We start from the raw sequence: 23,245 nt of genomic DNA, 5'->3' as shown, positions 1-23,245 counted from the left end.
TCTGGATGACTGTGCTTGGGCCGTCACGACACGAGGACGTGTTGCCGTGCAGTGGCGGAGGAAGCCTGTCGTGGTGCTGCAAACCACGGCCGGGTGGCGGAAGGCACCCGCCCTAGCCCAGAGGGTGTGTACTCAGGGGGTAGCTAGTCTTAGATCGATCTCCCTTCAGAACACAAGAAACACAGCAGGATTTAGAGTGGTTCGGGCCGCCGGAGCGTAATACCCTACATCCACTGTGTGTTGTATTGCCTTCCCACAAGCGTGAGGAGGTGCGAGAGCTTGAGTCTGTATGTGGAGATCCTGAGGATCTGTCTCGAGATTGTCTGTTCTAGCGGGCGCGCTCTCCCTTTTATATGTCCAAGGAGAGCACGTACACTGAGCGGGGCCCCGACATGTGGACCCGGCGATGTATTATAAACTACACTTTGGCCTTCAATGCCTCAGATCCGGAGATCTTGTCGTCGGCTTCCGTGCGTAGCTTCTGACCAGGGATGGTCTTGAGCTGTCCTGTCAGAGTAGAGTCTAGCCTCTGCAGCCGCGCGTCGAGGTCATGATGAAGCGCCGAACTACTGACTCAGTCCACTGTAGCAGTGTGTACTGTTGCTCCAGTCAGTAGCTGGTCATCATGACTCGTCGTCCATGCTCGCGGCGCTGAGTCTTTAATGCTTGCCTTGGTAAATGACGAGCCGCGTCGGTAATTGGCGATCCATAGTGTGGACTGACAAAAGCTGCCCCGTCCCCAGAGGCAGCAGAGCCCACCTCAACCACTCGCACTTAATGCGGGTGGGTGAGGGAGCTTCCAGCAGAAGGCTTGCGCCCGCGCCCGCGTGACACGTGGCGACTCCGGACCCCTCCCGAGCAGCTAGCTGAGTCGAGAGCTCACGGGGGTCCGGATAGGCACGTGGAGGTCCAGGACCCATCTGCGGGAGTCCGGATGGCACGTGGAGGTCCCGGACCCACCTACAGGGGTCCGGATGTCACGTGGAGGTCCCGGACCCTCCTGCGGGGGTCCGGGTCCGCGGCCACAGGTACTGAGTATTTCCACCTCTAGGACACGTGGTGACACCGGACCCGTCCCCGAGCGGGAAGCGGGTCCGGGACCGTTGGTCCGGTGAGATGGAGTCGGACCCCAGGGGTCCGGCTGCTCAGCTCCTTAGGGCGTAGTTACGGATAACTACGCGAGTCTTGGCACAGTAGGAGTGGGTACCCCAGTTGCAGGGTACCGACAGAGGCCCCCGGGCCCGCCTCGGGAGAGGCAACGAACCCGCAGGTGGGGCCACTACTGTGAGCAACTTGGCTGCTTCTGGCGCCCAGCGGTGCGTGCCGCAAGGGTCTTGCCCCGCGTCGTCCATCCTTTGGGTCACCTGCTGCATCATCACGTTTGGACCTGCACATGACTCAAGGTAGATGCTTAGTAGCGTGCCCACGGGTCCCAAATCCTGTTGGCTGTAATCCTTTGAGATAGACAGCTAGGTTCAGTGAACGGAGCTCAAGGGGCCGGCCTTTAGGTTAAGAGTAAGTCCGGACCTCCAGGTTCCCAGTCCTAGGTACTACGGCACTCATTCACAGGAGGTGGTGCGTGCAGGCTTAGGGTACGGAACCAGGCTAAGCGGCTACACGGCTCCGGACCTCCCCGGAGAATGAGTGCGCTTCCCTGAACCTGCAGGTTCCCAGGAGTCCGAACCCCTCTCTTCCATGAGGGGTCTCGAGCTAAGTCACTAACTAGCCAACTCAATTCGGACCACAATCACCGCACAAGAGTAAGAAGCCACGTGGGGATTAGCGCAAACAGAATGCGTAGATCGAAATTGGAATGTAACATCCTTAGAGGCGAACTGAGAATAAACTTTTCCTTTATAACTAGATGTACATGAAATGTGCGATGTAAGCCAGAACACGGGTTTATGAGGCCGGAGCTGTCCGGACCTACGGGCCCCCAGTCTTAGGTACTACGGTACTCACCCTAGGGAGGTAGAGCATGCAGGCTTAGGGTACGGAACCAGGCTAAGCGGCTACACGGCTCCGGACCTCCCCGGAGGGTGAATACGCTTCCCTGAACCTGGTTCGCAGAGGTTCGGACCCCTCCACGGGGGAGGCTCACCGGACTGGACCACACGAAAGTACTACATAGTTACAAAGGAAAAGATTTTATTCCCTGCTGGACCTCTAAGAGTAGGACTTACAGAGATGTAGAGTCGGGGGTACGACCGGAGTCGGCTTTCCGCTGGAGAGAGCCACTAGAGCCGGCTTTCCGCCGGAGCGGGCTTGGTGCGACCGGAGTCGGCTTTCCGCCGGAGCGGCTTGGTGCGACCGGAGTCGTCTTTCCGCCGGAGCGGGCTTCCTCACATGAGTGAGGTATGCTGCGAGCTAGGATTTGTCGCTCCGCCGCTCGCAGCTTCTGAGGGGGGCCTTGACGGGCGCCCTGACTCTTGCCGATGTGCAGCGCGCGCCGCTGCCGACGGTGGCTGCTCCACGGGCACGGCTGCCCCTGGCGCAGGAAGGCGAGAGGCGTGTGGTGCGGATGACGCCACACCCTCCGTCATCTCCAAATGTCGTCGTGGTGGGAGTGCTCAACCATCCGAGCCATGGAGATGAGCAAGAGATGAACTAAAACTAGCTAAAACGCCCCTACCTGGCGCGCCAAATGTCGTGGAGCTGCAAACCACAGCCGGGTGGCGGAAGGCACCCGCCCTAGCCCAGAGGGTGTGTACTCAGGGGGTAGCTAGTCTTAGATCGATCTCCCTTCAGAACACAAGAAACACAGCAGGATTTAGAGTGGTTCGGGCCGCCGGAGCGTAATACCCTACATCCACTGTGTGTTGTATTGCCTTCCCACAAGCGTGAGGAGGTGCGAGAGCTTGAGTCTGTATGTGGAGATCCTGAGGATCTGTCTCGAGATTGTCTGTTCTAGCGGGCGCGCTCTCCCTTTTATATGTCCAAGGAGAGCACGTACACTGAGCGGGGCCCCGACATGTGGACCCGGCGATGTATTATAAACTACACTTTGGCCTTCAATGCCTCAGATCCGGAGATCTTGTCGTCGGCTTTCGTGCGTAGCTTCTGACCAGGGATGGTCTTGAGCTGTCCTGTCAGAGTAGAGTCTAGCCTCTGCAGCCGCGCGTCGAGGTCATGATGAAGCGCCGAACTACTGACTCAGTCCACTGTAGCAGTGTGTACTGTTGCTCCAGTCAGTAGCTGGTCATCATGACTCGTCGTCCATGCTCGCGGCGCTGAGTCTTTAATGCTTGCCTTGGTAAATGACGAGCCGCGTCGGTAATTGGCGATCCATAGTGTGGACTGACAAAAGCTGCCCCGTCCCCAGAGGCAGCAGAGCCCACCTCAACCACTCGCACTTAATGCGGGTGGGTGAGGGAGCTTCCAGCAGAAGGCTTGCGCCCGCGCCCGCGTGACACGTGGCGACTCCGGACCCCTCCCGAGCAGCTAGCTGAGCCGAGAGCTCACGGGGGTCCGGATAGGCACGTGGAGGTCCAGGACCCATCTGCGGGAGTCCGGATGGCACGTGGAGGTCCCGGACCCACCTACAGGGGTCCGGATGTCACGTGGAGGTCCCGGACCCTCCTGCGGGGGTCCGGGTCCGCGGCCACAGGTACTGAGTATTTCCACCTCTAGGACACGTGGTGACACCGGACCCGTCCCCGAGCGGGAAGCGGGTCCGGGACCGTTGGTCCGGTGAGATGGAGTCGGACCCCAGGGGTCCGGCTGCTCAGCTCCTTAGGGCGTAGTTACGGATAACTACGCGAGTCTTGGCACAGTAGGAGTGGGTACCCCAGTTGCAGGGTACCGACAAAGCCAAAAATTTTAGGTGTGGCAGTGGATTACTAGATTATGTTCAAATATTATACGGAAATAAAGGTTCACAAAAAAAATATGGTTTAGAAGTACCTCAAATGAAGAAAAACACGTAAAGTATGCATCAAATCAACAATTGGACCATAGAAGCTATCAAACAAAGAGAAAACATAAATTAGTAACGAAATATTAGAGTTAAAATATTAAATGTAATACAAGATACACAATTAGAGTATAGAGTTATACCGGTATATTTATTATTAGTTGCGTCTAGGAGACTTTGGCAATTGCATATTTCTATCTTTTTTCTTCTGAAAAGCCTTCTTGATAGATTCAAGATCAATTCCTTTAAATATCTCCCGCTCAATATACACCACCATCATGTCATTAAGCCAACCATCGGACATCTTGTTCCGCAACTCAGTTTTAATAATCTTCATGGCTAAAAATGCTCTTTCAACTGATGCAGTTGCTACTGGTAGCAGCAATGCCAGCTCAATTAGGCGATAAACCAAGGGAAATATTTCATGCCTCTTAAGTTCAACCATTTTCATTGCTAGGCTTGCAAGGTCATAACAAGCTCTGAATGCCTCAACTCTTCTAACATGAATAATGAAGGTTTCTAACTGGTCTCTTATTTTTTTCCGGTCATCAAAAGAAAAATCATCCAAATATATATCCGTGAGGCGAGCAAGTTTATTCACATTAAAGTTAGAGAATGAATCTCTAGGATCAAGGCAAGCAAAGCAAGTAAGTAATTCCGATGATACCTCACTGAATCGATGATCAAACTATGTTGTGATAGCATCTATGGTAGCAAAGAAGGTATCAACACGAAAGTAATGATTTTGAGTGATGTTGTTTCTCCCTCCTTTCCTTGATCTACCAAATCTTGGTACACTATCTTCCATATTTGGTATTGGGATATCATTTTCTTGGCAAAATGTTTTGACTTCTTCAAGTAGTGGCTCATAACCTTCGCTTCTCAAATTGTTCAAACGTGTTTTCACGTCAATAACCAAAGACATGGCCTCAACAATATTTTGATCCTTCTTCTGCAACAGATGAGATAGCTCATTTGTTATGCGAAGGATCTGTAACATCATCTTCATGATAAACACAAAGCTGAAAGACTCCATAGTAGGCACCAACCCCCCTACCCTTGATGGATTACGTTCCTCATCATGCACCACTTGCAGAACTTCTATTATTGAGTCCCACATTGTTTCAATACGAAGCAATGTCCTGTAGTGAGATCCCCATCTTGTATCTCCAGGCCTAGGCAATGATGTTTCTTGATGTTGTCCTCTACCTGATGAAATATCTCCACTCTCCAACTTATTCAAAACAATTGTATGATGACTATCAATCAATAAATCCTTCCTCTTACAAGATGCACTAGTGCTACTCACAATCATGTTCACATAGTCAAAGAAATCCTCTATAGATGAACAACACTTTGAAACCGAAACAACTACCAACTGCAATTGGTGAGCAAAACAATGGATATAGAAAGCATATGGGTTCTCATCACGAATTAGTTTTTGAACAACATTGAATTCACCTCTCATATTAGAAGCTCCATCATACCCTTGGCCTCGTATTTTTTGCAATAGTTAAACCATGGGCACTAAGAACCTCCACTATTGCTCTCTTTAATGCTTCTGATGTAGTTAGCTTGACATGCTTGATACCCAAAAATCTTTCAACTACTTGCCCTTTTTTATTCACATACTTATATGAGGAAACGCACAATATTTAGAAATATTATAACAAGATTCATCAACATTCAACAAGAATACAAGATATAAAAGTGGATGTTTACCTGACCGTCAGACGAACTGACCAAGTTGCGGCTGCTAGGGTTGTTTCTTCATGGGCCGATGTATATTCCCACTATGGGCCGGGCCGAGGTATGGCGAGCGCCACACCTCGCCACACTGGGCCCTCCGCCACTGTTGCCGTGCTGTGGGCTGTGCTTGAGCTTGGTAAAAAATTTGACATGCCAGTACGACATGGCACAATATGCTGAACGTGTGTAGTCTAGACCGGACGCGCACGAGGCACGAGGCACGAGGGGGCCGGACCGTTGTCCGGGCCAGCAAAACTTTGCATCTTCGCTGCTCCCGGGCAACATAGATGCTTTGCTTAGCTGCTTAGCTGTTCATGTTCTCTCCTCAATGCAGCTGATGACATATCCCCGTTTCCATGCCTGCAGCTAAATTTGGCGCGCTGCAGCCGCGCAGCTAGAGGTGGTGATTGATCTCCGTGGCCGCCTGTCGTTACGGCCGGCCAACCCAGCTTAGCTGCTTGCCTGCAGCGAGCTCCACAACCATGCATGGACATCTGTGTCGGCTTTGCTTTTCATAGGAAAGATGTGGTTGGTGGACCCCTATTTCCTGGGAGGACGTCTCTCTTCCCCTCCTTAATCGGCAAGGAGGGCCTACATACAGGAGGAGACCCTCCTCCCCCAACCCCGACGACGCTCGCCGTCGTCCCCGGCCCCCTCCTCCGAACGCCGCGCGGCTGCCGTACGTGCACCCGGCCGGTGACGGACGGCAGCTGCTACGTGTCATCCATACACCGCAGTATACACTCATCGGAGGAGGAATATATATATGTATCGTATATAGTACATATACGTAGTAGGCAAGCATGGATCGATCGGACATGGTGGACAACATCGTCGGCGACCGGGTGATGCCGAACAAGCTGCGCATCGAGATCGACGACTCCTCGTCGTCGGACGACAGCGACAGGGAGGAACAACACGAAGCACAGGATGTGGCCGCGGCGAGGGAGGCGCCCCTGCCCCTGCCCCCGACAGCCAGAAGGCGGCTTCTGTCGAAGCAGCTGTCCATGAAGGAGACCACCAGGGAGGCCAAGTGGGAGAAGCGCCGGCGGCAGATACTGCGGCGCAGCGGCTTGGTCTCGGTCGTGAGCAGGGAGCAGCAGGAGGGAGACGACGACGGCGGCAGAGGATGGCGCAACAAGAGCGCCGTCGACGGACTGCATCATGTCGTGAGGGCGTCATCGGAGCGCGCGATGAGGTGCCTCACCGACGAGGACCTGGACGAGCTGCGGGGCTCCTTCGAGCTCGGGTTCGGGTTCGACGAGGAGACCGGCGGCGCCCACCTCCGCAACACGCTTCCGGCCCTCGACTTCTACTTCGCCATCAACCGGCAGCTGTCAGACCCCAAGCTGCGCACGGCGAGCCCCACGTCGACGCTGTCGGCCGTGTCGTCGTCCTCTACGCTCCCCGACACCCCGAGCCCACGCAGCCCCAACGACGCCCCGGCCGCCGGGGTCGACCCATGGAAGATCTTCACTCCAGGTAAGTATATATGCGCTCGTGTGCTTCCATTGAATCATTTTTAGCTATCTTGATCTCCATTAACTTCAGTGTTCTGAACTTCTGATACATCATATATGCATGGCCATGGATGCATGATCGGTGCAGGCGACAACCCTCAGCTTGTCAAGACGAGGCTGAGGCACTGGGCGCAGGTGGTGGCCTGCGCCATCAAGCACGGCTGCTGAGACTCAGAGAGAGGATCCACTGGCATTTCATCATCTGATTGGTAATCCTGTTCAGTCAACGGATCATGCCCTGCCGCCGTTTGCACTCTGTTGTATAGGTGCTTGATGTAAGTCGTCATGTTGTTGTCTATCATTCCTCGTGTACAGAAGGAGCTTAGTGCCTATCGTGAATTGATGGTACACCGATCTACCATGTTTCGACCACATAAAACTGCTCCCTTTTCTGCCTGCAAACGATAGGAGTTCATCTGCAAAGCAATTGACAGTTTGCCCAGGATGCTTGATCGACAATCAATGGTTGCTTACGTGTAATCCCAACAATTTAGGATTTGGCTCAACTGGTTAATTGCCAGATACAAGGGCTTACATAGTTTAGCTGTTCATTGCAATTGAAACAGCTGCAAACGATTAAGTTATGTTGATAATGTGGGTTCAGAAATAACATGACAGGAATAAGTTACCTATCGTCAAAAAACAGCAGGACAGCAGATGCTGAAATATTCAAATTATGCTTCAGACAGCTCGCTCATAGGCAATCTATGCTGAACGCATTATTGTGGTACATAGGTAGAGGTAACAACATCCGGTGTTTAACTGACACGATTCACAAGCATCCATCTACGAATGTACAAACAAGTGAACACAAGAGAACTTCTCCCAGACTGAGGATTCAGGAATGGTTTTAAGTTCAACCTACCTTCGCATCTGAGATTTGCATTGTTACACAGAAACCAGTCAATCCGTTGAAACAGCAATACTACTGGAATGCAATAGTAAGCATCACTTTTCAATTCCTAAACAAAGCAAAGATCAAGGATCGAAATGATAAGGTAGCAAAAGAATCAGACTGGGTATAAACGGAATGCTTATAGAGAAAGATACAGGAGTTCGTAAATTAAATATACAGGGGAATGCTGGACATCTTATCAGAGTACTTTGTAAGCCCTAGCAGAAACATCCAATTTCATCAGTTCTTTGTGTGGAAGAAGCTATCAACTTATACAGAAATTATCACCATCTTTATACTTTTCTGCAGAAAATGTGGATCTGTTAAAACTGAAATATGGATGAACCACTCTCATTAATCTAACATCAAGACATAGCAACAGAAAGGACAAAAACAACAGGAGAATGTAATTGATTGGCATTCATGTAATGCATAGAGGAGATCCAGATCAAATTACAGATATCAGAACCAATTCACATTAATATACTTGCTTTACAGTGCCTGAATGTATCCAGAGCAGATCATTTCACATGCCAAAACATATTCAGTAGAACAAAGAATTACATTCTCATTAAAACTAATACAAACAAAGCCTGGACATCCAAGAACTTAAAACTGTTTATGCAATTTCAAGTAAGAGCATAGTTAGGACAGGTAGTATGTAGCTAATAACATCCTTCAAAGCATTCAACATTATTATGCCCCTCATAAGCTGCTCCTTTAAACTTTTTAGCCAACAGGAAATATCAAAATATCAAATAGTTTCCCATAATGAAAGAAACTTAAATATGTTCGTGATTGTCTAGTGCTCAATTGTCAATTTTCTACACGTTATGTTATATGATAAAGCAACTGACTATATTTAATGAAGGGATAGAGGAAGTAATGATGTGTGATAGAACCAACTGAGTATAGTTCAGATGATTGTAAGAACTCCAGTGAAGAAAAACATGCACTGAATGTAACATGTTCAAACTACATAGGAAGACAGTTTTGTTACATCTATATGAACATCAGAGCAATTGCTCCGTTGTGATTGTTCACAGTGAGCCAATGCCCAAATACCCCAGTAGATGCTAATCATTTGTTGGGCAAAATCAAGCAGATCATGAGGCAAAAGGGAGTTACTGAAGCACTGCTCGAGAAATGGCATCTGAATCTACAACCTAATTGGTAAAAGTGCAATTTGCACCACAAAACAACATTCTATTTACCTTTCTGTGCACTACTGTGTTCCGAGAACATTATATAACAACCCAAACATTAGCTTATACCCTCATGATTCAGAAAAGAGCATTGGAAAAGGTTGAGTATCAACTATCAACACAACTACATATGAATCAGATGCTGATCTTTACGAACCTATTAACGTGTAAGTTCAGCGACAGCTATAGAATGCAGTATTGACAGTTTCCACAGAGTTCATTGACGAAGCTTGATTTACTTGTGTCTGGAGCATAACCGGTGGCTTCTTATCTGGCACTAGTGTCAAGGGTGCAGTCCCATCAAGCATCTTGACAACCCTTCGCATGCCAGGCCGCTTCCTGCAGTCTGGATGCACACAAGAGAGGCCCACAAGCAGAACCCGCCGCATCTCCTCTGCAACAAATCGGCCCTGAAGTCGCTGGTCTGCAGCATCAACCAGCCTCCGACGACCCCATAGAACCCACACCCAGTCAACAACAGAGATTCCCCTCTCTGTGGGCCTCCGGCCAGTGGCCACCTCCAGAGCAAGCACCCCAAAACTGTACACATCAGACCGCTCTGTTGCAACACCGGAATGCACATACTCTGGAGCAAGGTAGCCAAGCGTGCCAGCTGGCTGTGTTGTGTGTGGTAATCCACCATGGCTCACCAAACGAGCAAGCCCGAAATCACCCAGTCGGGCATTGAACTCTCCATCAAGTAGCACATTAGATGACTTGACATCACGATGCAGTATCCGGTGATCACACCCATCATGCAGATACTCAAGTGCTGAGGCGATACCAACCACTGCCCTGAATCGTGCCTCCCAGGGAAGTGTTGCTCCACCCATTGTGTGCAATGCACAGTCAAGATTCCCATTGGGCATGAACTCATAAACAAGCACTAGCTCATCCTTACTGCAGCACCAACCAGCAAGCCGCACAAGATTGGGGTGATTTGGGCAATTCAGCATTGCAGCAAGCTCACTCACAAATGCTTTTGTGCACGGCCAAATAGCCTGGAACCGTTTGACGGCAACTCTTGAACCAGATTGGAGCACCCCCTCATACACAGTGGCACCAGAACCACCAACTCCAATCACATTGCTACTGTCAAATCCCTTTGTTGCTGCGCGCACCACCTCCATAGACATCGTCCCATAAGGCTTGTCTTCACTCGGCATTGTGCGTTCTTCACTTGGGTGGCGAATTGGCCTAGAGAGCCTGACAACAGAGCCAACGATGACAAATACAAGTAGGACCACGCCACCGAGGACTCCACCAAGCACCTTGTACAATAGGTTGTGGTGGTGGTGCTGGTGGTTTCCTGTAAGCAGCAGTGGTTTGTTGTGTGGCAGCAGTAGATTGTTGGACGGCGCTGGGGGCTCAGTTGGTGGCGGAGCGTGGGATGAGTTGGCGAAGCCGAAGGTGCGGAAGGTCCAGCGCTCAATGACATGAAGAGCCGCGCCGTTGCCATTGGACGCTGAGAAGCCGGCGTACATGAACGTGCGGAGAAGCCCGGAGAGGTCGGCGTCAGCAGAGAAGGCGGGCTTCTCAGGGCGGCGGAAGTGCGAGTATGAGAGCCACACGCTGAGGCGACAGCGCGGTGCGCGGTACTCCACCCAGGCGGTGATGGGCACCCCTGCCCTGAGGTCCACGCCGGGGCTGGCGGACGCGACGGAGAAGATGGACCCCGCGTCGAGCGCGACGTGGTTGCCGTCCGGGTCGCGCAGCGCCACGTCGCGGTGGGTGTCGAACTCGACGGCGACGGTGGTGACGCCGCGGAGGTCGGCCTCGCCCTCGTCGGAGGCAGAGGAGGAGGGGAAGAGGCCGAGGAACCCGTTGGAGGCGCCGAGGAAGGTGCGGGATGAGGTGAGCAGGAAGGCGAGCCCATCGCCGTAGGTGGGCGTGGGCGTGATGCGGAAGGTGAAGCGGGTGGAGAAGGAGGCGGGGGCGGTGGAGGAGGGGACGAGGAGACGGATGGGCTCCGAGAAGAGGGCGCGCCCGGCGCCGACTCCGTCGCGGGACGGGGTGGTGAGCGCGACGGCGGTCGCGCCCGGGAGGAGGGAGGCGGATCCCAGGAGCGTAAGGTTGCTCGCCCACGACACGCCGAGGTAGGAGGCGGGTGGGGCGGGGGCGGGGGTGGACGTGGACGCATGGCGGTGCTTGGTCGCCACGGCGGGGGGCAGGAGGTGGACGGCGAGGAGGAGCAGCAGGAGGAGGGAGAGGACGGAGGAGCGAGGCGGAGGCATGGAGACCCGCGGCTAGGGTATTGGTGGTCACATTGGATGGGTGGGGAGGCGGCGCTCGAGAAATCAACAATGGCAGTGGGGATTTGGGCGAGAGGACGGAAGAGAAGGGGAATGCGAACGGGGCGGGGGTGACAGGGAGAAGGGTTTAGGCCGGGCAGTATGACATATGGGATCCATGAAAATGGCAAATGGCTGGTTTGAAAGCAACTTGTTGGATTTTGCTAATTCAAAAAAAAAACTTGTTGGATTTTGCTGGATTTTTTCGCCGGCAAAATAACTTCTCTCAAAAGTAGGCATAACAAAATAACGAGTAAATTGCATCCACCATATAAAACTTGGTATGTGGGTGCGAATTGGTCCAACAAATTGTAAGATGCTCAATTTAGTGCAATAACTTGATATCTGGTTACAGATTGATCCAACAACTTAAAAAATGCTTAATTTAGTAAAATAACTTAGTAAATTGGTGCATTCACAGTCCAAACATTACATGACAATATATTTGCTAATGTCATGTCACAGAAAAGAGTATATTCATGTCCGAACGTATTATTTGACCATAGATTTTCGTGTCGCAATGGACCCCAATAGTTTTATTCTCCGAATAAATTAATTATGGTTTTACTAAAAATAATATATTATTTAACCACCATTACAACAATAACACATTAAGCAAAATAGATGAACATAATAATTCTTAAATTTTATAAATGGAAATTATTGATGGTGATCCGGTTGTTGCTTTTCAACTATGTACAATTTTTTGTTAGTTCAAATTTAATCAGATTTTAGAATTACACCATTAACGTCACTCAAACACTGAAGTCGATAAGAGAGACTCTAAAACTTTAGGTTTCTTCTGCGCTTCTGCTCATGTATTCAACAATGCATATATTTGTTTCTATTTATTTAGCTCATTTTTCTTTTCTAATGAATATATGAGGCTTTAAAATATATGTACCAAGCTTCTAAAAAATATTTTGTATCAACATATTGGTTTTTTAGCTTAACAGGTCATATAATCAAACATATTGAAAACAGTGAGGGTAATTTTTTCAATATTAAATATCAAATAAAATAGTTTTAATAAAAATTAAATCACTATACAAAAATAATTAATGTAAAGACATAACGTTAATTTATAAACAATGAGGGTTCTTATCTTAAATACATTGCCATGCAGGTGCAACACAAAAATGAATGGTTAAATAATACTTGATAATTTATCCTAACGTGAATATACTCTTTAGTGAGACCTTGCGTTAGTTCATTGCCGTGTGCTATTTGTACTGTACATGCACTTATTTTCCAAGTTATTGCATTAAATTGGGTATTTTACAAGTTGTTGGACTGATGTACACCCACATGTCAAGTTATTGCATTAAATTGAATATTTTACAAGTTGTTGGACTAATTTGCACACATCTGACAAGTTGTTGTATGATTGGTGTAATTTACTCTAAAATAATTTGTCTCAAAATAATTTCTATGTCTATTTCTCAAAAGCTTACCCTTTATAAATGGGGATCCGTACCATTTCATCGATTAAAAATATCCTTGAACCGAAGTTTAAGACGGCAAAAGGAAATCATTACACTCCATCAGCCATAAATATAAGCATTTCTAGCATTTAAAATTTATCTACATATGTGGTCATTTTACGACATAATACCATTACCAACCCTCGCCATTAATTTAATATTTTGTGACTGATTAAGGGGCACAACAGACATTTTTCTTCTTTCTTAATATGTTATAAAAATAATATTTATATTTATACAACCACTCCCTATTACTAATATTTTCTTTTTTTTACTTTGCTTTGAGCAACACATTTTTATCTGCATATTCTCTTAGGTGGCAAAATATGACTTTTCATATCTAAAAATTGGGCAACACATTTTTATGATCCTGCTCGAGATTTCTTATATGTCACTTTCCATTTGCACAAGCTCCTTACCATTATATTTTCTGACCGGAAGCAGGTTTTCTATTCATTTATAAGTTTCAGAGACATTAGTCGCACGAATTTGATCGGTTAAGTACCATACTAGTATGAATTATAAGCCCTGAATTTAAGGATTTCTTGCCAAGCCTTGGTCACAAAAGACAAAAAGCACATTCGAACTCGCTAACCAACAATGGGCTAGTGGCAGCACTGCTGTTCTAAGAAGGATCTATAATGGCATGCGAGTGGCAGTAAGCCAGTAGTCTGGACAAGAGATTGGGGGTGCCTAAATCTATTGAAATGTGTCTAAGGCTTCTCCAACGGTTCGTGGAACCACCCCCCACCCCCTACGTAGGGGAGTTGGGGGTTCCCCTCCAATGATTCCCACCAAAGCTCCCATATATATGGAGGGAGTTAAAACTCCCATTATATATAGGGTGAATTTCGACTCCCCTATATTTTAATCACACCGTTTCTTTATGATATTAATTCCGTTTGAGCCCCGTAACATGATGATAATGTATATTATGACAGTACAAATACTGTATGATTTTTTAAATTAAAAAATGATAAATAAATAGTTAGTTAATGAGTGATAGTATATAGAGGGAATAGATATAGAGGGAATGGTTGGAGAGACGGAATTATAGGGGGGAATTTTTTGAAGGGAAGTAGTAAAATATGGTAAATAGTACGTTTGGGGGGAGTTGGAGACGGAGAATGGTTGGAGATAACCTAAAACCAAGTAGTGCTTCAGGATGAACATACACACAATTACATTGACGACGCTGGTCTTAAAACTATCTTTTATTGCAATGGAGATTAAAAAATGTCAGATACTCGTTTTGAAATGGACACTCCCTCTAATGCATTTTGAATGGAAACTCTACGACCATAGCACAATGGTGCGATGGTGGAACTCCTATTATATATCGCTAAAATAAACATAGAAATCAAGATTCATAAATCTCCCTATTGTAACTTCTCAGCCATAAATATGACTAACCCATTCTGTATAAGAAATAAAATTTCCATGTCTAGCAAGATGCAACAAATCCGAAGTTTATCCTCACCGTAACCGTAATTGCTCAAGTCCACCGGCTGACGTGGCGGGCCCGGCCGCGCTTTACTCCAGAAGAAGCGGCCTTCCGGTCCCCCTCCCCCGGTGTTTACTCCCGAGAGAACTAGCCGTTGAGCCGACGACCGTTAGACCGTAGTGGAAGGAGATGAAGGAGCAAATATATTGTTTGACACGGTAGACACCCTCCAGCGAAAAATGTGCCACTCGCTTTCCAATCCCCTCCCTCCCCGCTCGCCAGGAGCTCCCCTTTTGACTTCCACCTCCTCCCCCTGCCCACCTTCCGTTCCACCGCCTAGGCACAACGACGACGAGGACCATGGTGGCCAGGAGCCCCAACGCGAAGCCGGACAGGCAGACGGCGGCCACCCTCGCCGCCGCCGCCGCTCTCAATCCGGCCCTCGTCAGGGAGACGCTCAAGAAGGTAGGAGAAGCTGCTCTGCTCAATCGGGTTTCTGCTGGGGACTCAATTTTTGTGCTTGGTGGGTTTCGATGCCCAGGTGGACCGGTGCATGGCGCGGCTGCAGGAGCTGCAGTACACGGTGGCCGGCGGCGCCAAGGTCGTGTCCGGCGTCAGCCTCAGCCCGCGCAGCACGCGCGGGTACCTCCGCACCAGCCTCCGGTGCAAGAAGGAGACCGTCAGGCAAGAGCTCTCCATCCCGAACCCGTTCGATCCGATCTAGATTCTTGGCTCACGCGCGCAAATTCCTCACCTCCCTTTCCGCCTCAGGATGAGGGGCGGCGCGTCGGCGCAGAAAAGGTCGCCGAACGGCAAGTTCGGCGGCGCGGGCGCGGGCACTGGCGGCGAAAGCGCGCAGTGGCGGCGGATGTCGCTGCCGGCCATGCTGCTCGGCGAGACCGTGCTGGAGATCGTGCAGGCCAGCCAGTTCGCGCGAGACATCGTCGCGGTGGCCGGCGGTACGAACCGGGAGCCCCCGAGAACCCCGAAGCTGGCGCCCAGCACTAGGAAGCCAGCTGCAGCTGAGCAGACGCCCCTCCGCGCGCGGCGCGCCCGGGAGAAGCAGAGCCACCGGGGCGCTGCCCCGGCACGAGGTGCAGATGCCGTCACGCCGCCGTCGCGCGGCCGCGTGCGGTCCCGGATCCAGTTCAAACCGGCCTCGCCGGTCGCCCTGGGCCGGCCGTCGGTGTCCGCCAACCGGGTCTCCCCCAGGAACCGGCCGTGGGCCAAGAAGGCGGTAATGTTCCCGAACCCGACGTTCCACGCCTCCACCTCCGCCGCCGCCGACGCGTGCGCCACGCCGTCGCCGTCCAAGAAACAGAAGCGGTCCTACAAGACGCGGTCCCCAGTCGCCGCCCGGCAGACGCCACACAAGTTCCTTGTGAAGACGCCGCCGAGCGCGCTGGGGTCCAAGATCAGGAGCCATGGGAAGGCACTGCCCGCGAGGTCCGCCGCGGTATCGCCGCCGCCGCCCAAAGCGCAGGCAACACCAGCCAAAACCCGGCGCTGCTCGTTCTCGCCGTCAAGGTTGGCGACAAGGCTCGTGTCGCCGATCAAGGCGAGGCTGTCGCTGAACAGGAACAGGGACAGCGGCGGCGGTGCCGCCGGCGGCCCGATGAGCGGGCTGAAGCAGCGGCCGGGTGTCAGCATGACCGTGGTGCGGACGGTGTCGAGCAGGATATCGTCGAGGTGATCTTGGTGTCAGTCTTCAGCGTCTTGCGAAGTATTGGCCGGGAGTTCAGATTGCAGAGTAAGAAGAGAATTGAGTGGCTCTCCTGAATAAGATACTCTTCTGGGAAAGAAATTCCTTTCTTGGGGGTGCTTGTACACACACATAACGCTTATATGTATTTTTTCTGTGAATCTTGGTGATAATACATGGTGGTCTTCTCGACCGTATAATCCAAAGGCAAAATGGACAATCGAAATGCCGATTTTTTAGAATGAAATGTCAAAACTACAATGTCTGACAACTGTTCCAAATTTGTAATTTATCCGTACATTCTAGTCATTTATTCAGTTCAGCGTCGTGCACGTCTTATCTTTGTCAGCATGAACTACCAACCGATTGACCGAAGCCAGGCCGGAACTGAACTGCTAGTCAGGGACTTCCGACTTGTTTGGCTCCAGAACTTTTTTCAGAAGTCCCTATCACATTAAAAGGAATCTGACTATTTTATAGTATTAAATAAAATTTATTTATAAATGTTTTTTGACAGCTGAGTGCTTTTTCGCGAGACGAATCTAATGAGCTTAATTAATTCATAATTTACTACAGCGATGCTACAGTAACCATTCGCTAATCATAGATTAAGATACCTCATTAGATTCGTCTCGCAGTTTAGCCCCAGAGTTCTGCAGTTAATTTTATAATTAATATTTATTTAATACTTCTAAATACTAAAAAGTTTCAGGGACTTAAAAAAAGTCCCTGGAACCAAACAACCCCTTCATATGTTGGCTGTCGGAGCTGAATCTACGAGGGCGTTCATTCATCGCACATGCAACAACTGAAGTTAGACTATCGCATAGATCCGTTAGAGAGATAAAAAAAGAAATTGTTCTGAAATAAAATAAAATATTTCAAAAAGATAAGTTTTGAAGCAAATAAAAATGTTTCAAGAAATATCTAGAGATAGAAATTGTTCCGAAATAAATAAAATATTATAGAAAAAATATTATCTAAATATTTTTTTCGAAAGAGAACAGTCGGCTTATATTGAAAGCAATAAACCGTACGGTACATACTAGGGATACCAGTTTGAAAGAAACAACTCCAACAAAGCAGAACAGAAACTAGGATCTAACCCTCCACTAAATCTTCACGATATCTGACGACACTATATTACTAGGATTGTAATCTTGTAACCAGCTCCTCATCGCGTCCACAGCTTCGGTGAGCTTCTCCTTATCAGCAGGGTTTCAACGGTCTCCACCATTTCTGTATGAAAGAAATAGCCGAGTACATAACATCAATATGATTATTAGGGAACGCCCTTTCGATAGCCATCTTGTTGCGTGTTCTCCAAATGGACGACCAAGCGATCCCTGCAACAGGAAGAGGCTTAGCCTCATATTAGTTTTAAACATGCTCGTGAGCTTGCCCCCTTGCAACTCACCCCAATAACTGGGTATCGCCTCTCCAAACACCTCAGAAAGACAAGCCCAGACAAAACAAGCGAAAGAGCAAGAAAAGAAAATATGGGAGACAGATTCCTGCCGTCCACAAAGCACGCAGCGAGTGCTTCCTTTCCAGCCCCGCCGCTTCAAAGTCACTGCGGATTGTAATTTGTTGAGAGATAGCTGCCAAAGGAAGACCTTTATCTTCATTGGCAAACTAGTTTTCCAGATATTCTCTGCGTCCTTCACTTGCACACCCCTATGCGTGAGGAATTTGTATAGGCTTTTAGTGGTAAAACTTTTAGATTTTTCTAGTGCCCATTCCACCTCATCCTGTCGATAAAACTGGATTTTCTATAAGGACTAGTGGAGATGCACGTGCCGCAAGCACGTGTCTAAAGAACAATATATTTAAAATATTACATATTTAAAAAATAACTATGTTATATTTAAAAATAATATGAGATTCAAAATTGATATAACAAAAGCAAAGTTGGATTCGAAATTGATTCACACTCACCAAATTCTAAAAAGAATATATACCGGACTAATCCCATAATAGACATGTCACGGCTCATGATAAAATAGATATGTTTACACGTGTACACCTTACATTTATTCAATGAAAGTGCATTATAGCATCCGAAAACATTCAGATAATTTGTGAGGTCACAATCTCTAAGCACGTGACCACAACAGTTGCATGTATTCCCACCCTACCTGATGCTGAAGGTAGCGAGGTATTCTTGCCTTTAGTAATTTCGATCCATAGAAAATTTTGTACTATACCTGTGAACCGACACATGCATATCTTCAATAATAGCATTCTGATGGAACCGACACAGCCTACCTTCCACACTCACTGGTTCGACCTTTCGGCAATCAAAACAAGAAGAACAATCATAATAAAAGAAAATTTTCAACTTATGCATATGACTGCCTCCACTATCAATTGGGAATGAAAAATAGCCTCCCTATAGGAATAGCTCAGAGATCACGCAGATCTCCTCACACCTATCATTGCCATAAAATTACTGAAGGCGAACATAACATATTCAACTGAGCCGCTTCTTTGCAGAGCAAGGTTACAATTTCAACAACAACATTTGCTTTATCTGAAGAATTGCGAACAACACACACTGTTATTATTTTGGTCCTTACAGTTCGTACCAAAGATTACACATTTCCACTTAGCATAGCAGGTGCTCAGCTGTTCCATCTTTTATAGCCAGCTAAGTGATAAAAATATTGTCAGTTTCTTCCTCTTCCTATCTTCAATCCTTTGACCCTATTTCTTTCTAATGTTACTAAAAAATGGGCAGATCAAGCAGCTTATTCTTTGGCAGGAGTTCTGTGTCTCTTGAAGATGATGATAATGACAAACTCTCAAAGTGCAGGAAACTGCATAGCAGATGAAAGTGAGTTTTGCCAGCTACAACCAAATATGCAGGTATTTAATATAAAATCTCAGGCATGAAGAAGATCAGGAAGTGCAAATGCAATCAAGGAGTGGCACTCTCCAGTAAAACTATTTACTGGGAAATTATCTCACGGGAACATGAAGTAGCCACCAGCACATGAAACTATCTCCTGACTAAGAAGCCGAAAGCAGAAAAAAAATTCCATAATAGGAGGCAACCAGCATTGCCCACAATGCTACAACCCCTGCTCCTCACACAGAAGGTCCTGGCGACGGCTGCTGCTGCAGCTCACCCTTCTGTAGGCACTCACAGATCTCGTGGCTGCTGCTGCAGCTCGCCCTTCTGTAGGCACTCACAGATCTCGTGGTCCCAGCCACACGCCACCTCGACGAGCCAGCGGCGCTTGCCGTAGGTATTGCAGGAGTCGGCGCAGCAGCTCGGCAGCATGCGCCCGTGGCTGCAGCCGCTTTAGCTCCGCTAGCACCTCCACGAGCAGCTGCCATTACCAGGTAATTGCAATACAATGCATTGACTAATACAATCCTCAGCCATTTTTATTTCATCCTGATTAAATATCTAGTACCAAACAAGAATTATTCCCAAGGTTTATCAACCAGGATTTTGCTTGGAAACTTATTCTAACCTCAGCCGAAATCTAACATGCTTGTTCTTCCTCAAATTCACTGAATTTATCAGACCTAGGCACCTAGCTCATGCCTAGTCACCAAATCATCAGAATAGCAGCTAGTGGAACCAACTAAAAAACTTGAGCAAGAACCAAAAGTATTCTCATCTTCTGGACCAAACATTCATGAATATAGGAGGCAGTACAAGAATTAATCATACAAATTCTAGTAAGAAGCTAGTAGTACCAACAAAGTAAAATGTCTCATGGTTTACCTCAACCAACTCCACAATGGTATGTGTGATGGAGGTGGGACGTGGTGCTTGGTACAGTGCCCCTAGGCGATAACCCGATCGAAGGGCTAACTGAAGAGGAAGGAACTGAATATGGTATCAAAATCTATCAAGAATGGTAAACCAACTCATTAAGGTGAACCCATGTATAATGTACAACCAGAATAAAATAGTGACTTACTTTCCGTGTAATTACCTTTAGCACCCACCTGACTGGATAACAAAATGGCATACTGCCCAAAACATTGATCTCTACCACTTCCCACCTTCCCATTATAATCTATAAACCCTTGAAGATATATTGCCTGACCTGAGAAGTTAGTATATCTAGCACAAATATTTGTAGAGTCCTATGCAATGGAAACAAACAACCCTAATAATTCAATAAAATATCTAGGGAGCATTATATGGTAGCATGGAGCAAGCAACACCTATTACCCTCATAGTCGAACTACTTTTCAATTATATATACAAACCAAACAGTGAGATATTTCCCTCTCATGACTGATGTCATGGACTGCATATGCCAATGATCCAAAGAACTTGAGCCCACACTTCAATAAATCTACCAGAAATCTGCACTTTCTGAAAGTCGCTTCCCAGCATGCTGAACGTGGCCTTCTATTTCTTGGGCGCCGATATCATATGTTCCTTTGTAACTGCCACTGTCCATGTGGACCTAAACACCATAATATCATATCAACATTAGAAGAAAATAATCTAAGCATGACCTGCCTAATATGAATTCAGCAAAATTTTATTTTTACACATGTTAATTTGGAAATTTGTCTAGCAAGTTACTCAGGAATGGGTATGTAAGCTTTCATCAAGGATATACCTACTACAGAGAGAGAGAATCCAGAGGGGGGGAGGCGGATGGCTCACCGTGAGAGGGTAGAAATCCTGCATCGGGGGGCTCCAGCAGCAGCTCCGTGGGTGCCATCTCCCCAATCTCCTCGCCCTCGCCCTTGTCCACGCCGCCGTCCTTGTCCGCCGCCGCCTCAACCTTATCCTGCACCCGGAAACAAACCCCACTCATGGTTAGCAACTCCGGCTGGAAACCGCCACCGGATCCAGCGTGCGTGCCCAATCCCGACCCGCACCCCCACTGCGGATCCGACCCCAGCCCCAGATCTGGGCCACCCGCTCACCTTCTCGCTGCCGGCAGGGGAAATCGCCACCGCGGCCCCGCCGCGTCCTCGACGGGGCAAGGGGCACGTCCAGCGCCATGGGCTGTTGGAAATATGCCCTAGAGGCAATCATATTTCCTTGTATTCATGATTAACAAAGTGTTCATTGAATATCCATGGATGACAACTTGTATTGATTAATACTTATGTGAAGTATTTGTGAAACTCTTTATTTGTATGGATATTCTAAAATATTCCTAGTCGGAGTTCATGTGAGGACACACATGAATATTAGACTAGCACATGTATTAGTTGATTGACTACGTTTCACAAGTCATGGACATGGGGATGTCAAACTAATAATGTGGGTTCATGTGAGACATGAGACAGAACTGACCCAACACGAGATGATGACTTCTCATTACACAATATGTACGCTATGTCCTAAGACCTGAGATCGTCGTATGTACTCAAGATATGAACCGACTTACTTAGGAGTCATCAAACGCTACACCGTAACAGGGTAGTTATAAAGGTGGCTTTCGGGTCTGTCAAGAAACATGCTGTGAGACATAGTCGGTCAAGATGGGATTTTCCCCTCTCTATAAGAGAGAGATATCTCTGGGTCCCTCGAGTGATTCGGATCAAGAAATGCATGGCCACACTAGGGTTAAGAGTTAACCAAGGATTCCGAATCACAGGATCGAGAAAAGAGTGGTCGGCTTTAAGCTAAACCAAATATCGTGAGGCAAAAGGAACAGCATGTATATGATATTGTGGTGGCTCGTCTGATATGATCTTTACGTACGCATAGGAGTTGACATGTCTTGCTAGAGGCCACTGTCAACTATTGGGCCGAGTAAGAGTACTCGGGCCATGTCTATTCGCATGTGAGCCCATAGGGTCACACACTTAAGGGAAAGAAGCCTGATAAGGATGAGATCCGAATTAGACTGGGTTTAGGTGCACTAATGGACCATTTAGCCCCAAAAGGGGGGCACTCAAGGTGGGGCCCAAGGCAGCCCACCTAAGGGGCTATATAAACAGAGGAGAGGGCGCCTAAAAACCCTAACCCCGGCCGCCGCTACAATACAATGCTACAGTGTGGATACCTTGGAGCATGATTAATTAGCATCATTAGATTCGTCTCGCGATTTACAACCCATCTGTGCAAAAAGTTTTGTAAATAGACTTCATTTAGTACTTCAAATTAGCAAGATTCCAACGCAAAAAGTTTTTGCGTTTCATCTAAACAGACCCTTAGTCATTTTTTGCTTTAGCGCCCCAAAAGCTGAAATCCCAAGCTTGGAGTCAGATATGGGAGCACCCAAGTATCTCAATGGCCAACCGCCAAGCTTATAGTTAAGCATATTAGCCAGCCTTTCCTGCTCAGATTGTTCCATTCCAAAGACAAAAACATCGCTCTTATGAAAAAATATTTTAAGACCTGAGAGCCATTCAAAACTGTAGAGGATAAGCTTGAGATTAATAACCGATTGCTCAGAACCATCAGTCATAATCACCGTGTCATCAGCATACTGACTGCGTGAAATCCCTCCTTGGAATAGATCAACTACGATCCCGGTGATGCGATTTTTCTGAACAGCCTTGTCCAGAAGGGCACTCAAAGCGTCAGCTACCAAGTTGGACAGAAGTGGTGACAAGAGATCCCCTGCAGTCCTTGGTAGGTCCTAAAATAATCTCCTCTTTGCCCATTTACATTTACAGAAACTCGCCCCCCACGGACAGTTTGCACCACCCACTTAATCCAAGTTTCTAGGAGTTCTTTCCCTTTCATCACGCTCTCCAGCAAGTCCCATCTAACCTTGTCGTAAGTTTTTTCAAAGTCAATTTTCAGGATAAGACCCCTCTTTCCTGTAGAATTCAGCTCATGAATGACTTCGTGTAAAATCAGCACGCCATCTAGAATATTTCTCCCCTTGAGAAATCCTAACTAGTTAGAACCCACTAACTTAGTTGCAAAAGGGGTGAATCTATTAGTTAGTACCTTAGTAACACCCTTATAATCTACATTCAGCAAACAAATCCTATAGTGTTTTATACTGTTGGCCTCCTGAATTTCAGGAACTAGAGTAATAACTCCGTAGTTTAGTCAGTCGGCCCAAAAACAAGTCCTCAAACATGGAAATATAAT

At 47.7% G+C, this 23,245-nt stretch overlaps 3 protein-coding genes across 3 annotated transcripts; 2 read left to right on the top strand and 1 right to left on the bottom strand.

Moving 5' to 3' along the window:
• Positions 1-6,029: 6,029 nt before the first annotated feature.
• Positions 6,030-7,783, top strand: LOC120700314. Its single transcript, XM_039984545.1, has 2 exons — positions 6,030-7,144; positions 7,271-7,783. The coding sequence occupies exons 1-2, from the start codon at positions 6,466-6,468 to the stop codon at positions 7,348-7,350; spliced, it is 759 nt and encodes a 252-aa protein (XP_039840479.1). The 5' UTR covers positions 6,030-6,465; the 3' UTR covers positions 7,351-7,783.
• A 393-nt stretch (positions 7,784-8,176) lies between these two features.
• On the bottom strand, positions 8,177-11,628 carry LOC120700293 (L-type lectin-domain containing receptor kinase S.7-like). Its single transcript, XM_039984526.1, has 2 exons — positions 9,440-11,628; positions 8,177-8,380 (listed from the first exon to the last, which is right to left on the bottom strand). The coding sequence occupies exon 1, from the start codon at positions 11,514-11,516 to the stop codon at positions 9,456-9,458; it is 2,061 nt and encodes a 686-aa protein (XP_039840460.1). The 5' UTR covers positions 11,517-11,628; the 3' UTR covers positions 8,177-8,380; positions 9,440-9,455.
• A 3,103-nt stretch (positions 11,629-14,731) lies between these two features.
• Positions 14,732-16,466, top strand: LOC120700282 (microtubule-binding protein TANGLED1). Its single transcript, XM_039984516.1, has 3 exons — positions 14,732-14,966; positions 15,043-15,185; positions 15,273-16,466. The coding sequence occupies exons 1-3, from the start codon at positions 14,862-14,864 to the stop codon at positions 16,192-16,194; spliced, it is 1,170 nt and encodes a 389-aa protein (XP_039840450.1). The 5' UTR covers positions 14,732-14,861; the 3' UTR covers positions 16,195-16,466.
• Positions 16,467-23,245: the final 6,779 nt, after the last annotated feature.

The sequence above is a fragment of the Panicum virgatum genome, chromosome 1K (genome assembly GCF_016808335.1).
Source record: "Panicum virgatum strain AP13 chromosome 1K, P.virgatum_v5, whole genome shotgun sequence".
Taxonomy (NCBI): domain Eukaryota; kingdom Viridiplantae; phylum Streptophyta; class Magnoliopsida; order Poales; family Poaceae; genus Panicum; species Panicum virgatum.
This window is presented reverse-complemented; position numbering and strand designations above follow the sequence as displayed.

What these genes read in the sequence shown, in the direction of transcription:
- LOC120700314 (XM_039984545.1), top strand. Translation starts at nt 6,466, where the DNA reads ATGGATCGATCGGACATGGTGGACAACATCGTCGGCGACCGGGTGATG. An exon ending in ATGGAAGATCTTCACTCCAG is followed by an intron (nt 7,145 to 7,270) that starts GTAAGTATATAT and finishes TGATCGGTGCAG; the next exon opens with GCGACAACCCTCAGCTTGTC.
- LOC120700293 (XM_039984526.1), bottom strand. Translation starts at nt 11,516, where the DNA reads ATGCCTCCGCCTCGCTCCTCCGTCCTCTCCCTCCTCCTGCTGCTCCTC.
- LOC120700282 (XM_039984516.1), top strand. Translation starts at nt 14,862, where the DNA reads ATGGTGGCCAGGAGCCCCAACGCGAAGCCGGACAGGCAGACGGCGGCC. An exon ending in TCAGGGAGACGCTCAAGAAG is followed by an intron (nt 14,967 to 15,042) that starts GTAGGAGAAGCT and finishes TTCGATGCCCAG; the next exon opens with GTGGACCGGTGCATGGCGCG. An exon ending in TGCAAGAAGGAGACCGTCAG is followed by an intron (nt 15,186 to 15,272) that starts GCAAGAGCTCTC and finishes TTTCCGCCTCAG; the next exon opens with GATGAGGGGCGGCGCGTCGG.